The 16,664-nt window shown below is 39.0% G+C and overlaps 1 protein-coding gene across 3 annotated transcripts in view; it reads right to left on the bottom strand.

Moving 5' to 3' along the window:
• The window catches only part of ARHGAP18 (Rho GTPase activating protein 18), a 95,098-nt gene that overhangs the window by 31,585 nt on the left and 46,849 nt on the right, over positions 1 to 16,664 (bottom strand). For 2 of the 3 annotated variants that reach the window (XM_027751965.2, XM_027751958.2), the window contains exons 2-4: positions 6,211 to 6,410; positions 3,692 to 3,927; positions 862 to 934 (exon numbers count right to left, since the gene is read on the bottom strand). In XM_027751965.2, the coding sequence (XP_027607766.2) occupies positions 862 to 934; positions 3,692 to 3,927; positions 6,211 to 6,410 (509 nt within the window). Of the gene's footprint in view, positions 1 to 861; positions 935 to 3,691; positions 3,928 to 5,801; positions 5,864 to 6,210; positions 6,411 to 16,664 lie in introns of those variants that run through there. The other variant, XM_027751974.2, reaches the window with a different exon arrangement.

Here is a 16,664-nt window from a genome sequence, read left to right as displayed (position 1 = left end):
CTATCCAGCCCCTCAGAATAGAAAACCCCAACATATAAACAAAGTAGAATAACAATCTTAAAGTTTAAATGGCTGCCAGTAAATGTCCTGATCTCTACAGTGGTAGGTATGGTGGTATAATAGACATAGTGCAACCTCTACTTTGAAGAAACCTAAGATGATGCAGGACAGCCACCTTTTCATTACTGGATCTGAAGAGCAGCAGAAAGCTCTATCAAAGTCTTTCATCAAAATTCACACTCTCAAAACAGAAACTACAGAATCAGCTAAGGCCTTCTGTGATGCTTTATCCTGGCAGTGAGATGAAGGGGTCTTTCATGGGTACTGCACCCTTCTTGTGTGATCTACACGCCATTGAACACAATCCAGTCCCACACACAGGGAATGGTTATTTCCTTTTCATTTTCCCTAAGAAGGTAAGCAACCATTTTCCTTCCATCCCAACAGATATACAGCCAGTTCTCACTGTTTTTTCATGTTTATAGTCCATTTAGGTTTATTGTCTCGTATGCACAGATGAGCTTACGTACAGTATAACAGAGATAGACCAGAAGAGAGAAATTAAGGATCAGGAAAGATTTAAGCATAAACTGTGAGAGGAGACCTCTCTCAGATAGCTCAATTATAAGATGATCCCTGGTAATAAACCAGGTTTCTCAGATGGCTCAAAGGACACTATCTACAGCCACGCTTAAAATTTTACACCCCAACAATGCAGTTCAGAACAGGTTCCTCATTAGAATTTAATTTTATTTTGCTGAAAGTTACTTGAAATATGGACTCACGTAGGAGCTTGTGTAGTTGAATGCCTACAAAAACAAAAAGGAAAAAAAAATAAAGAAGAAAGTCATTTGGTATTACCTTTTGTTCCATCGTGTGTTTCATTTTTGTTTTCACTTGTTCTCACAGTTGAGGGTTCACTTCCATCACAGACCTAAGAAAGAAACAATAAATATGCATGCCTATAAAAACCAAATGCATGCTTGTAGAAACTCCTTTGACCTTGTGCAGGATTAAACCACACCCTCCCGCAATACAGGGGTATGCAGAAGTGTTTCAGCAGAAAACCCTTTGCCAAAGTCCAAGGGGATCTGAAATCTAGGTAATTAAAACAGAAGCAGTTAAGTCAATTTCTCCTCTTCCTAGAAGGCTAAGTGGGTGAAAGACTTAATTTCCCAGAGTGACAAAGAATAAGAAAATGCAGTCTTTGACCTGAAGCCATAGTTTGCACTGGAAAGGATATGGAAAGGGAATCCGGAGGAGACATTTTGACTGACTTGACATTTTGACTTCACTGACTGACTCCAAACTCCTTCCTCTTGCAAAATCTTAGTCACCTCCCCTACAGAGCAATCTCATCCCTTTTGCAGGGCAGCCTGACATTATTATCTGTGCTTTCAGCTTTGATTTTCAACAGCAAAGCCAGGACACTGTGAAGAGACTTCAAAATGGGAAAGGATTTGAACCATCCTCTCCTTTCTAAAATGCAGACCTACCCAGTCTCAAGATGTGTCAGATTCCATGAACTGGATGACTCCTACTATAGGCAAAAATATTTCAGAACATGCAGAAAATCTATGCCCATATATATGGGTATACATATACCCATATACATTTTTACCCCTGCATTATTTTTACTGTGTTTTTGGCAACTCAAATTAACAATGAATGTTTAGCACTCTAGATTTCTAATTGTATTTTACTCAAGCAATTTATAACTCCATACTTACTGAGAAGAAAAATTCAAGTTTTAAAGATTTCTTCTGCCAGCATGATCTGTATATTCACTTCTTTTTTTCTTTTTTTTTTTTTCTTTAACTCGTGATTCTGAGAGGAGGAAAAAGATAGCACTCCTGCCCCAAAAATTATTACTGTTTCATAAAGCAGCAGAAGCAGACTGGGAAGCTGTCAAGGTACCAAAAGCCTAGCTTCTCTTTGGGAATATGGCAGGAAATTTAGGAGCGACATCAACACAGTTGTGTTGATGCAAAACATCAACGCTATTGTTTTACCTTTCCTCCTGCTTTCCTCCAGATGAAGGGAAGTTACAGGATTTTTGGAGGCTATTGTTAAACTGGAATGACTTCATACAGCTGCAGATGGCTTCAGTCCTCTTTTGTTACATAAAAAGCTTTCTAACCATGGAAAAGTAACAAAGTACTGAGACAAGTTACCTAGGGAGGTTATAAAAGCTACTTCACTTTCTGTGACAGATTAGACGAATAACCACAAGCAACGATTTCTGAGTAATTATCTTGCTTTGGAGAAAGGAATGCAGCACAGGTTTGAGGGCCTACACTTGTTTTGCTTTATTTCTGTTAAGGAAACAGGTTTAGAAGGATTTTTTCCATTATTTCTGAATTTAAAAAATTTTTTAACCTTCTGTGTTATGCTTCTTATATGGCTATAATCATTTGTCTGTTTGCATTTCTTCTCACTGATGTCTTCAATATCAAAACATGCAGTTTAAGAGACACACAAGTCTACTGAACGCTGTGACGTAGGATTTTCAAACATTACAGTGCGCAGCTTAAATACAGGAACATGAGTATTTATTGTGCTTTACTGAAATAACATCCGTGAAAGAGAAATTACACTGCTTTAAGCTATATGATATTTTACCTAAATTGCTCTGCTATTAGATCGTGTAATTTTTAGGTAGAGTCAATTACAAATCAGATCCTGGGAAGCTTTTATGGAGTTAATATCCCTTCTGTAATCACAAGCATGGCAAAAGAATGAAAGCGAAGCTGCGCCTCTGGAACACACATTTGAGCTTACAAACTCCCCCACTACATTTCACTGCAACTGAGTTTGAAAGGAGCTGATGAAGGAGAAGATGTTGTTGAGGGAAGGAGGAAGTTAAATCTCCTCAAAATTCACCGTGCTTTCCACCACCACTGCACTGAATGGCACCGTCAGCAGTGACAATAAGGGACAGAGCTGAGGTCAGGTAAACTTGCCATGCATATCCATCAGGTTGAAGATCTCAGTGCTCTGTGGGAGCAGACAGGACATATACCCTTCTCCACAGAAAAGGAATTCTAATCATAGTCTCCATTTCCCTCCTTTCCCTTTCCTACATATGGGAGAGGAACTGTTCAACATTCCACGAGAGGAGACTGGGACCTTTCAGGACCTGTCAGAGCAACTTCCCATACACAGTTTAACAACACACAAAGGCCCTGGGAGTTAGTACGGGGTTTAAGCCCTCAGGTGATAAGCATAAAGACCTAGCCAAAACTGAGGAGGTTAGGTTGATGTCTCTTTTTTTCCTTTTTTTTTTTTTTTTAAAAAAAAAAAGGAAACGAGCACCAGTAAGTAAGAGTTACTACCACCCAAAGGTAAAAGTGGGCTTTTGGTAGCTCTTTGGGTGATTGTTGTCATGAGTTTTGCATCTACATGAAAGTTAATTCAGATTAATGTCTTGACTATGGACTGGTTGTTTTATTCATCACCTTTAAGCAACACAAGGCCAATATACATACTTCTTTTTACTTACTAAAATAACTTAATGCAATGTCAACTCTGGAAGAACACCATTCCTGTAAATTTAGTCAAAAATTCCCTTGGAAATCAGTGAAAAATCTTCTGGGAATATCCCTTTTGTGTGTCATTCTCCTCTCCTCCCACCCCTGCATGTTCCTCTTCTCTCTGCCAGAATCAAACAAAACAACAGACAGGAACTTACTTTTCCCTTTGAGTCATTTTGTAGCCTGAAGATATCTCTGACATCAGGAATCTGGTGCTGTTTGTTTTTTTTCCTCAGTGTTTGTGTGATAGTCTCTACTCGCTTTTCCACTGCTGCTCTCTGGGTTCGGGTCAGTGTGGATAGAAACACCATGCTTTCCTGGGAGTCACCAGAGCTCTCTCCAAACAGATTTGACAGACCTGCCTCCTTCAGCCATTCTTCTTCTAGTTCTCCCTCTGAGCAAGTCAAAGGGAAAAAGGCAAAAAAATTGGCTTTTGAGTACTGCCAAGCACACTGGATGTTAATGACATGATAGTTAATACAATCCCAGGGAAACTACTACGGGGATACGCAATTAAGAATAATTACTTATACTATCATGACTTGGAAAAAAGCTATTGTTTCTGAAGAGCTTCAAAAGATTTAATATATGATATCAAAGCTTTTAAAATAGTTAATCCAATACAGATTGCTATGTGGCAATCTTTATAATAATCTACAGCATTTCTATTAAATCATATACCATTTTATAAATGTACCTAGATATAAATTTGTATGGGGAAGTCTGAAAGACTCTGATCATCACTGCCTCATTGATTTTCAGTTCAATATTCAATCTTTTTTGCTCCCTTACTGACATGGTTCTGCCCACTTTTCTTGACACATTAATCCTACAGCCCTCCACTAGCTCAATTTAACGAAGGACAAACTAGGCTACAGGAGTCACCTTAATGCTATTTTTTCATCAATTCTTATGACATGGTCTCCAGCCTGCTGACAGCCCACAAAACAATTTTTGCTTTATTCTTATAGCTGATAAGGTATCCTTTATTGACAGATCACTGCACAAGAAAGATGAGAAAGCTATTGAATACTGTTACTGATGGCAAAACTTCTGATTCTGAAACCCGTATCTGTCTAATGATATTTTCTTTAAAACCCTAAGTTCTGTCAGTAGCAGCTGAGGTTGTGTTGAATGCCAGCAACCCTCTCAATGTTCAAGCAACATTTCCATTTATCAGATATCTAAAAATACTCCAAATCTGGCATGTCTACTTCACCACTGACTGCAGTTTCCCATTGTGCCCAGTGCACATTCAAGTGGGCACCTGAATATTAACAGCATTCAGAAAACAGACAACAGATTTTAAGTATGGATTTTGCTATGGCTGGGCAGCCAAACCCTGAACCTCTGACAAAACTTTCAGATTTTATCAGGGCTGGAAAGAAGGGCTACACCCATTCTTCAGAGCAGGTGTGAGCAAGGTATATCTCATCTGTCCCCTGCCTTGCCTTTGCATGGCCGTGTTTCAAGCATGCCCCCCCCCCTCAGCAGGCCCAGCATCCAGGTGCAGCATCCCACACATTCAGGAGTACTTGTATCTAAGCAAGCTGCTGCACATTAGGCAAGGTGCAGGGCATAGCAACATATGCTTGAGCTTATAACTCAACTGTGCTGACTCACCTGGGCTTCGTGCCAGAGTCAGCTGCAGTAACTAAGGGGAAGAAGGCTATGCAAAAAAAAAAAAAAAGGAAATGGGGTGTAGAGCCTAAAGGCACAGCCACACCAGTGAGCTGGGGTAATAGAAGAGGCTCATGCACTGCAGAACAATGGGCTCTGCTTCTCTGGAGAAAGCTTCACAGCTCTGTCAGATGCCCTGCTCCCTGGGCAAAAGGGCTGGGAGCCTCGCTGCTTTCTCCAGGGGCCACGTTGTTACACTCTTCAGAGTACTTGTAAATAGCAGCGCCATTTCAAAATGCTTAAGGAGGCAGAAGTGCAAATCCCTTTGAAAGCTCATGGAGCACATTCTTCTCACTCATGTGGAGGCCACATCAAAATGCAAAATTCACCATTTTAATTTACTGAGACTGTAAGTCTCTTGTAAGAATGGGAGAGAGACAGATACTGCTCTGTTAAAAAGTAATTTTTGAGAGAAGACTGGAATTAAGGACATTGCTCCTCTTTTGTCAGAGACAAAAAAAAAAGAAAAGAGAAACTGCCCAACCTCTAAGATCATGACCTAAGGAGTGGCCCATAATTGATGCTTCTGAGAAACAAAATAATACAACTGAACAATCACAACAGTTACAAGCGTAGAAAGTTACTCACTAAACTTAAACTGGTTAATCATTGGCTTGTCTTCTAAAGCGTGGGGTTTCTATCCACAATAGCTACAATAACGAACAACATACACAAAGAGTGAAAGAGTGAGTTAGTTTAACAGTAAACTGCAAAAAAAGCTTCAATTGTTGTGATTCGCAAGAACAGGCACCTTTCTGATATTCTGCAAATACCATTCAAAGGAAAATCATCCTTTTACTTATGTCCAATAAAACTCTTTCAGAGCACTGCCTGTTTCTGGTGATATGCATCAGAGGCAACAGAATTTTCAAAGTGGATATTCATGACCTCTTTTTTATGATTTGTGTTTAGTGGGTGCCATCTCTTGAAATAAGACTTGAAGAGAAATTCCTAAATCAGCAAACTGATGATCATTCACAGGAATGGATTTCGTTACCATCTGGCTCTTTCACTACAAGTGCTACTCCTTCCTCATGGTTATTTCCTCTGGTTTCATGGATGTTTTCAACTTCTTTCCAGTAGTCCTCCATAGATAGTTCATCCAAGGAGTCCTGGGATCCCGAGCGGTCAAACGACGCTCCATCGGGGATCTTCTTGGAATGGTCATGGTTCATTGTATACTGGCCAGATCGACGGCTATAAACAAACCCAAAAGCAATTCTTGGTTAGCATCTTAAGATACAAGATATATTAATATCTGTGAAGGCAACTGGTGATGAATTGTGCCAAAGTATCAAAGCAAACCACTATCAACAAGCAAACCAAGATATCAAAAATTACTTTTAATATCTGGAATATATTTTTAATTTAATATTTCTGCTATATGTATCTTCCAATCCAGAATGACAGAGGAGTCAGTCTTAAAAAGGAAATAATGAATCCAAGGTCTAGTAATCCTGGTTACCAAATCTTTAATTCAACTCACAACAGTCAGTTCCACAAACCTTATGGTACATATCTTCCTATCACCGCTTAAAAAATTTTTCAAAAGTGTTTTTCTGCCTGAGTAAAATCTTATAGCTTAACAGTACAATTACTGTTTCCCTTTGTTATTCTGCCTTTATCTTTTATTAATATTTACTCTGGTATCTATGACCTTAATTACAGCTGGGAAAGGACAATGTAGAATTACTGCAATTACAGTTTGTGAAGTAAACTGGCAAGTCCGAATGTTTAATAAGGGCCACAGAAACTATTTGTTTCCATCTGGCTGCCTCTTTGACTGAAACCTTACCATTTTTATAGTTTGGTGTTACTAGTTTCTGATTCACTCCACCAAATGAATATTGCTAAGGCTTCCAAAAGGAATCTTTCATCTTAAGTATAGCTGCAACTAGAAAAAAAACCAATAAGCTGAAACCTCCAGGTCTCATCTTGACCTCATGAAGTCATTGGCAAAAATGACCACTGACCTAGTAGGGAATTCATCTTAAAAAGGGCAAAGGTTTTAATGATATCACTGAAATTACAGGTCACCCTTACAGTCAAATATACCGAATCAAAAGCCACAAACTGATCCAGTGTACCAGTGCATTACATGAGTAGCAACCTGATTTAACTTTGGAGTTGGTTCTACTTATAGTGGAGGTCAGATTGAACGTGATGATCTCCTGTGATCTTTTTCTAAACTAAGTTACTCTACTAGTGTAACTGGTTCTTCCTTGTATTAAATTTTTACTTGTATTAAAAGATAGTAAGCTCTTAGTATTTCAGGAAGAGCCTCAGAGTCTTTTATGTCTGAATTTATCTCCATATTCTAAAAAAGAAGGCATGGTTTGGGCTTTAATAATAAGTATCACTTATTCCAAGAGAAAAACATATCAAAGATCAAGCATTGTGGATTTATCAGAGTGTAACCGCAGTAAATTAAGTCCTGCCATCCCATTTGGCTGACTTGGCGAGTTCATATAGTATTAAAACAAAACTCTCTCGTCCTTGCATTTTATCTCAGGACAACTGACGCTTGTTACCTGCTCCTAAGTAAAAAAAGCCATACCTTTCTCTCTGAAGATAAGCCCCTTGTGTGTCCAAGTCACAAATCCTTTCACACCACACATGCTCGATTCTCTGATAAGAAATCCTGACCATATGGACTTTGCCTTTAAAGGTAAAAAGCCTTACGGAAGGACACTGAGTTTCCACCTGCCCTGCCTCTTTGCCCAAGTGCAAGTTAATAAATGACAATTAATTACCAAGATAATACGCGCCTTAACACCATTCCTTAACCTGCCTTTACTTGAAAGCCCGGCGGAAAAAAAAACATAAAGGAGTGTTTAGCTTCTGCATTAATGGCAATAACACCATCATGGTAGTAGTACATGTTACCCAATAAATACAATATCTCTACCTCAGTTCTTTAACCTCTCCTGACAGGTGTGTGCCACGCATGACATGTGCTGCTTGTGAATCCAACACTAATCACTGCAGAAAGATGTTCATGGAGACACAGCAGAAGCGTCCCCACCAGGCAACATGAGCACTGAGTGCGGCCAAAGCAGGTCAGACTTCCCAACCCTTGCCCAGGCCTCCTACCTTCTTCAGCTGGAGGTGCTCAGAGCAGACTGAGTCTCTCTCACAGACTCTGGACACTTGAACTGCTGCCTAAGGGAGGTGAGATTTCAGTTTATTGTCACTTAGTTTAACCCTCTGGAGCTGCAAGGCAACTCTTGCATGGCCTTTTACCTTTGGAACAACCTGCTCTCGCTGACCCACCTCAGCTGAAATTTAACCATCATAGCACACAATGCAAAAAATAAAACTAACAGAGTGGATAAGTTAAAAGCATGCACTTTGGGGGATTCTGGCAGGCTGAGCTGGGATACACTGCAGCATGTCAAGGGCTCTGCGCCATGCTGAAGGCAGAGCTCCTCTGATCCCTCTATAGAAGCCAGCTTGTCACCTTCCCCAGACTAAGTCCTGTTTCTGAGAAGAGAAGCCTGTGTCCCAAAATTCACAGCTGACACTCACAAAGAGCACTCAAGGCCATTTTCAGGGTCCTGCGAGCATTTGCTGTGCATCACAAACGCTGCATTAACTCTCAGAGACAGCGCCCTGCCCTTCAGTCTCTGGTCACAGGGTCACAGGGCTGCTCTACTCCACCAAAGGTAAGCGGTTTCTCTCGTCAGGCTCCTCCCAGCCTGACCTTTCCATCTGCCATTAACGAACCAATACAGGAACTCTCAATTGTAGGCGGGCAGTAACACCACTTCTTGTCATGAAAGCCCTCAGAGACAGAAGGACATGAATGACCAAAGGATCCTGACAAGAAATATTCACACAAAACCTCCACCACTCTGCTGTGAATCTTTAAATCTCTCCTTCAACGTGTTGTTTTAGGCCCATTCTCAGCTGCCAACCCCAACCCCAGCAGCGTTTGGGCTCCTCAGGAGCCAAGTGACACACCACCCCCGCTCCACTCACAAATTCCTTGATTCCTTGTCTTCTCTCATCAGACTCAGTCAATCCCTATCACCAGTTATGGTTTGGACTGCAAACCCTTTCAAAGCCATCTGCATTTGTCCACAGCCACACTTCATATTTTTGTGGGCTAGGACAGAGAGAGGCTCTGGTTGAGAGAAAACAACTGCTAAAGCTCTAGCTCTCAGAGCACATCAGATCTTATTTTCGCTTCACTTGGTTCAAGGTTTCTTGCCTTGCATACTCCACCAGGGAAAGACATCGGTGAAGCAGTATTTGGTGCATAATCTGCACAGCAGTGGCTCCTGGCATCTTCATCTCTGTCTCTACTATGAACTCCTTCCTGTGCACAGAGGCAGAAACAAAACAGACCTTTTGAGGATAATGAGGACAGTCTTGATACCATAGGCTTGGTGTAGATGAGAAAACAAAAATAATTTTAAAAATTCACAGTATATGGAAAAATAGGTTGCCAATTAAGATTTTTATTTTCAGATATCTGTTGACAACAGCAAGAACATGGGGTTTCTGCTGTGGCCTTCCACTAAATTCAATCCTTCTCCAAACTTATGCTTAGTAAGCACTAATTGCATATTACACAATAAAAATGCACAGGTGGAAGCACGTTAAGGCCAAGAAGAACAGAGAGGAGCAAGGGAAAAGCGATCACTCTTAGTAATAATATTATAAGGAATCTGGACAAGAGATATATTTTTTAAAATAATTAATCTACATTTATAGATTAATAAAAAACTTTTTTGAAGTATTTCAAATGCCTCACGTTACAAGCATTAAAGTTTTGTAGAAGACTGCTATCCAAAAAACTATCAGTAGGAAATAAATACAGCTCATTACAAAAAAAAAAACTATTACCGCAGTTGCAGAAAATAGGTTACTTCTCCAGTACATTGTTATCAAGCATCCACTTTGTCTATTTAAAATGTGAAAAAAGTAGCTGCTTTTCACAAGTATCTTAAAGGAGATCTCTTTTCTTCATACAGAAAATGTAGGGTACTGTTAACATACACAGTCACTTGAAGTAATTTTCAAGCATTTCAGATTACTAAACAGTAAGTTTACTCACCAGCAGTTTCTTTCCCTCCGGAAAACTCATACTTCCATTAAGGTCTTCATTTATAACACTCTCAAACGCTATTAAAATCTTATTAACATCTATTCCCAATCATTAGTAAATAGTTTACTCTTCAAATAGCTTTAGAGGGAGCAGTGCAACACTCTCACTTGCAAATGACACAGTTAGTTCTAACCTCTCATACTCAGACACATGCCCTTCACAGCCAATGAGACTTTTGCCTATTTATCTCAGTACAAAACTGAGCCCCCAGGTATAAAACTCATTCTTCGGTATAGTTACTGCAGTTTCTCACCAGACTTAATCTTCTTGTCCCACCCACCAGACATGCATTTATGTATTAGAAACATCAAGGATGGGACACGAAAACACTCCAGCTCTTCCAGAGGGGGGCCATTAAAAACAATTCTTGTAATGAACACCATTCGTCACATTTACAAGGAAAGAAACCAGATTTGGGTTATTTCACTAAGTACTGATTTGCTTATTACTGTGTCAAGTAATTAAGGGAGAAGAACTGTGTGAAAATGTTTTCTTCAGCATTTACTTTTGTGAACAACTGTGTCCCCTCTCAGCCTCTAAGTAAATATGACTCTTTACATTAATCACTATTTTACACCGTAACAAAAATGCTGTTTTTTCAGGCTCTGTTAACCCAATTTTGATTTCAACAATAGTCGTTTTATAATAGTTCAGTTGTCTTTATTCCTAATTTCTTTCCTGTGAAGTCTAAATCTCCCTGTCTGTTTCAGTGCCTTTTTAGCAGTTCATAACTGATATTTGTCGCGTAAACTACAACAGTTAGAGATTAATCAGTAAAGTGCACTTCCACTCTCATTTCAGATTAATTGCAGAAAGCTAATTTTGCCCTTACTTCCCTTTTTCTCACTTAAGAATGAAGGACCATGTTGTGTTCTAAAACAATGAGTGATGAGAAAAAATATAATATTTGTCATTTTTGTAGTGCTAGGTAATAATTTTGGACCTTTCTACAGCACTATACAAACATTGTAATTGTATATTATAATTATACTGCAATTTTATGGTATTCTTATATACTATACATATGGGTATGCATATAGATAAAGAAATACTAAATGCAAGGGCATTTATGGTCATAAAAACTAAGGAACATAAATACACTGTTGAGTCAAACATAAAAGATTAACACTGCTGAAAGAGATGTGCAGTTCCTCTAGCAGGATTATTGCGGAAGAGCACATCGACTCTAGGAAAGGACAAAGTCCAGCTATTAAATACTGTACGAGCTAAAGCAAAAAGACACCAGTTTCTAAAATCTGTTATCTTCTTCTTTTAAAACAAATGCAACAATGGATGAAACGCAAGTGAAATGGGGGAGTGGGAAACACCTTTTCAGCCTACAATTTAGGAATTTCTGTACAGGGTCCTTTTTTCTACTCACTTTTGGTAAATCTTGGAATTCAAAATTCAAGCCTGGATCTTTCCTGAATAAAAACTTTCACACCTATAAAACGTGTCATAAGTGCAACAAGGGAAGAGACCATCTGCTTAATTACTGGGTCTATCTTCAATTCAGATTAAACTCTTTGGTGCTAAACAAATATGGTCCTTTTTCCACAGCTGCCAAACAAAATGTATGTGAGTTTTAAACATTGTCTTTAATTCAATGTTCTACAAGACTAAGAGTTCTCCAAACATTTGCTTCAGCTGATTTCCAACACTGAGAACAGTACAGAAAATGCATTGCATCAGCAAGTGTGCTGGGTTTGGGGTAGAGTTAATTTTCTTCACAGTGGCTAGGATGAGGCTGTGTTCTGGATTTGTGCTGAACACAGGACTGAGAATATAGAAATGGTTCTGTTATTGATATTTTGTTATTTTTATTTTGTTATGGCCTTTTCTGCTTTTCATACTGCTACAGTGATGAGGATGGGTGGATGGGAAGTTGGAAGGAGACACAGCCAGGACAGCCAACCCCAAGTGATCCATGGAATATCCATGATACATGGAATATTCCATATCATGAAATCATGTTCAGTATATAAAGAGGGGAAAGAAGGAAGAAGTGGGAGATGTTTGGAATGATAGTGTTTTTCTTCCCAAACCCTTCCCAACCCTTACATGTGATGGAGCTCTGCTCTCCTGGAGATGGCTGAACACCTGCTTGTTCATGGGAAGCAGTGAATTAATTTCTTGTTTTGCTTTGCTTGCATGCACAGCTTTTTCTTTCCCCATTGAACTGTCTTAATCTCAACCCATGAGTTTTCTAGCCTTTACCCTTCTGATTCTCTCTCCCATGATGCTGGTGGGGAGTGGTTGTGTGATAATACTTGTTTGCTGGCTGGGGTTAAACCACAACATTAAGTGAGATAATTACTTGTCAAACTGAACTATTACACATCGTTAAGCTGTACATTGAAAATATAATGTTTGGCCTTAGAGGCTTCTTTAAATCCTAGCCATTAACCATTGCTATTGGAATTCCTGTACAGTCAATGTCTTGAGCACTGCTGCCCCTTTGGATGCACTCTACAGTTCTCCAATAAACTAGCACTTTACTTCCAGAGTTATATAAAATGACAAAAATACATCTGACTATAGCTGCACTACAGCAGCAACTTCTGAAATGCCTATGCAAAGGAGTCATTGCTCCCAAAGGTAGTCTAAGTTTGGTCATTTACATAAAAGCTATGAGCAGTATTATTGCAGCCATACCTCAGGTGATACTGAGGCTCATTGATTCCGGGCACGATACCAACACGTGGTTAGATGTGTTAATCTCATAAACAAGACTGTGAGAAGAGGGAAAAAAGGGGTGAGTACTTGGCTCAGGGAGGTGAAGCATGTTGTTCAAGCTCATGGTGTAAATCAGTGACAGAAACAAGAATAATTCTCAGATCTCTGCAGTCTTTCACCACTGGACCACTGAGTGTTAAAGATTGAGATCTGACCCCATAGCATACTGCAAGGTAGATAAAAGGAAGCTCTGCTGTTGAGGGTTTGTGATAGGCTCCAGCACTGTGGCCATAGAGTAGCACTCTCAAAGTAGAATTGTCTTCTTGACATAGAAGTTACAAATACAGTAATCTGTGTAAGTAATTTTAAGTTTGTACAAAGGTTAGCTAGACTGAAACAACGAAAAAATGCCTATGAGTACAGTGGCTCATTTGGAAAACTATTTACCAAGCAATCGCATTAACGAGATGTTGTGATCTCAAATATAAATACAGGACCTCCTAAGTCCTTTTAAATCAAAACAACTAAACAGATAAGAACAGGGAAACAGTGTGGTCTCCTGTCCCACTTCTCATCCTGAATGCTGAGCTACAAGAAGTGTGGGAATAAGTAAAGCTACGAAACCCAAAGCTCCCCCTATCCCTCCCCTTCTTTCAAGAAGCCAACCAGCACTGCAAGGTGCAAAAACTTCTTAACTGAATTAATCAAGAAAGCTCTAATCTAATGGCTACAGCAGTTGCCTGGCTTCAGCTTCCCATTCCTGGCTGGGACACTGGCCTGGGAAGCAATTGCCAGACCTTCCTATAGCCGTGGTGTCTACCAGAAGGGCATCCTGATTTTTCACGGTTTGTAGGCAAAGCTGTATCCCAAAGATAATGCAAGGCCTTGATTCTAAGCCTGTGTTAAATCAGGAATTTTTATTACCAAATCACTTATAGTAATGGTTTCAACCTGATGTTTGAGAAATTTTTGTCACACCACCCCTTCACACAACATCCAGGATTTTGCAGTGAAGTTTTGAGCATTTTTCAAAGTCTTCTGTTAAAAAAAAAAAAAAAAGATCAAATTGGAATTGATATGCCCATCAAAGCAGGTTGTCTTAAAATAACTGAATTTTGCATAAAGCCACAGAGTAGTGACACTACCTAAATGAAGATAAATTAATTTTTTTAAATGGAAACATCTTCAACTTTTTACAAGGCTTAACATATTAAAAAGATTCTTTCTATTTCACTGATAGTTAAATCCTCCCATCAAACAAAAGCCAGTATCACAACCTTTCATAAGCAGCATGTAATCCTTGAGCAATACGAAGATACAAGTCTGGACATTTGGTATCCAGAACAACGCAAAAATATTTCTCACTCCTTTTAAAATGCTTCATAACTTTCAGAAGGCATTAGAGAACCTTCAGTGTGGGCTTGTATTGCTGCTTTTCATTCTAGCTCCTAAAACCTGTCACTCATTGCAACAACTGAACTCTCTGTTTTCTACCTTTTGTGTCATTTACTCCTTCCATGAGTGACTGTGTCTTTTCAAGACAATCATACAGGACATGTAAAGGTAACAGTAAAGACGTAACATAATTTCCAGTATTTTTGGTGAACTGACACTTAGCACTCCTTCTCTCCATAATTAAATCGTTTTATTTTGGCTACTCTGTGACCTTATGGAACATTCTGAACATCAACTGCAATCAAACTTGCCCAAATCCCCATTAAGCTCCAACAAAAAGCCAAAGAAGTAGAAACTGAGGCAAAGTTCTGTTCTCTTTCCAAAGAGTACAAAGTGATTGCAGAGAGGGTATAAAACAGTACTCACTTTCTAAATGAGCACAAAAAAGGCTGAGCAAAGAGAATCAGGTCTCTTAGGAATTTTTTTTAAATTCCATCAGCTGCTGTTAATACCTGCTCAAAACTGCTCTGGAGATTAACGAAAAAAACCCCAAACAATGAAACAAACAAAAAAAAAGCCAAAAAAACCACCCCAAACAAAACAAAGCAAAGCAAAACAAAACACCCAACAAACAAAACAACAACAAAAAAGACAACAGAGAAAACCAAAACCCAACAAAACAAACAAACAAAAAAAGCCAGAAACCACACCAACTGGCATTTTAAATCCCTCCATAAATAACAAGCAGAAAACAGGCCAAAGTTAAGGTTGCCAGACTATAAGAAGTATATATATACACTGTACTGTTTCCAGCCACATCCTCATTATTATTTATATGAGATTTTTTCTACTTTAGTGCACATTCCTGATTTTGCAACCCTAGCCTGTCACTAAAGAAAACAGGAAGGAAATTGTGGCAATGACACAGGCTATTACACTTAATATTCTAATCCACTATACCAGAAATGGAAGATTCCAGATACGATGCCAAAACTAAATCTGCCTGAACTATATGCAACACTTCTAAGAAGATTAAAATATTTCATGACATTTCCTTTAGTAGGACCTGATGCTCCTACACAGCCATTTAGACACTACCTATTTTCTATTTCTGGTTAGATACTTTATAATTATGGTACACAGACATACACACACCCTATCTTAAATGAGGATATAGATCACTGGCCCCCTGTGTATAATTGATGATGTGAAATGATTTATTATCAAAAGAGGCATTAGAACTGTAACATATACATATATGAATGGTTGCCAAAAGAGTTATTTGATATGCCATCCCAGGCTGTTCCAGGAAAAACATGACCTTGTTCCACTCCACACAAAGTGAGAAAGAATTCAGGATTGACATCTGCAGCCATAAAGTTCATCCACCACAAAATGATTACAGCAGTTTTGTTTCCTCATTTGTGGGGGGACTGCTGCATTCCAGCATCCAAGCTGTTCGACTCAATGCATGCTTTTAGCTTTATTCTCCAACCATACAATACAAAAGCCTGCTTATTTCTTTTAGTAAAAGGTAAGTCTCATGGACTCAGATTTGGAAGTTTTTTAGAATTCCAAAACATCACCACAAAACATATTATCAGACTTGCAATAAAATTATCACAATTTAGCTAAACTTTCATACCATCTGAATGAAGAGTCTCAAAGGCTTTGAATTCACAATGTTATTTTTTTGCCCATACGCATCAACTGCTGTTCAAAATCTAACACTCCAGAAAGAGAAACAGCTATTCCTGAGAGAGCAAAATCCACCAGAGAAGAAAACAAGGGGACAAGGGAATGTGGGTGGCCTGTACAGGTAAAATCACAAAAGTGGCAACATGTCAGGAACAGGTTTGCAAGTTGTGCAGACCTTTGGAAGAACCGGAAAAGCTTACAGAACCTCAAGTACCACTGAACGAAAAACACAAGGCAATTTCCAAACTCCAGTATGTTCAAGCCTAATTTTGTTTAAAGCTATAGTTTAAAAAAAAATGCCTACAGCTAGGAAAATAAGGAAAGGAAGGGCCTCACTTGAATCTCCTTTGTCACTTTTTTGGCTCTGTCCCATGATCAGTCGATCGACCTTTCTCATTGCTTCCAAATGCCTCCTACATCACCTGGCTTCACATGGGCACAGATGTTTTCCTTTGCAGTTTTGATTCTTTCATTCTCTACTTCATATCAGTGACAAAAGTCTATGGGAAATATGTTTTCTGTAAGCACTCTCGTGCTACTTATTGGGAAAATACTCAAGCATATAATAC

Source organism: Pipra filicauda, unplaced genomic scaffold (genome assembly GCF_003945595.2).
Source record: "Pipra filicauda isolate LSUMZ 115617 unplaced genomic scaffold, ASM394559v2 scaffold23_size5868930_pilon, whole genome shotgun sequence".
In the NCBI taxonomy this organism is placed as follows: Eukaryota; Metazoa; Chordata; class Aves; order Passeriformes; family Pipridae; genus Pipra; species Pipra filicauda.
This window is presented reverse-complemented; position numbering and strand designations above follow the sequence as displayed.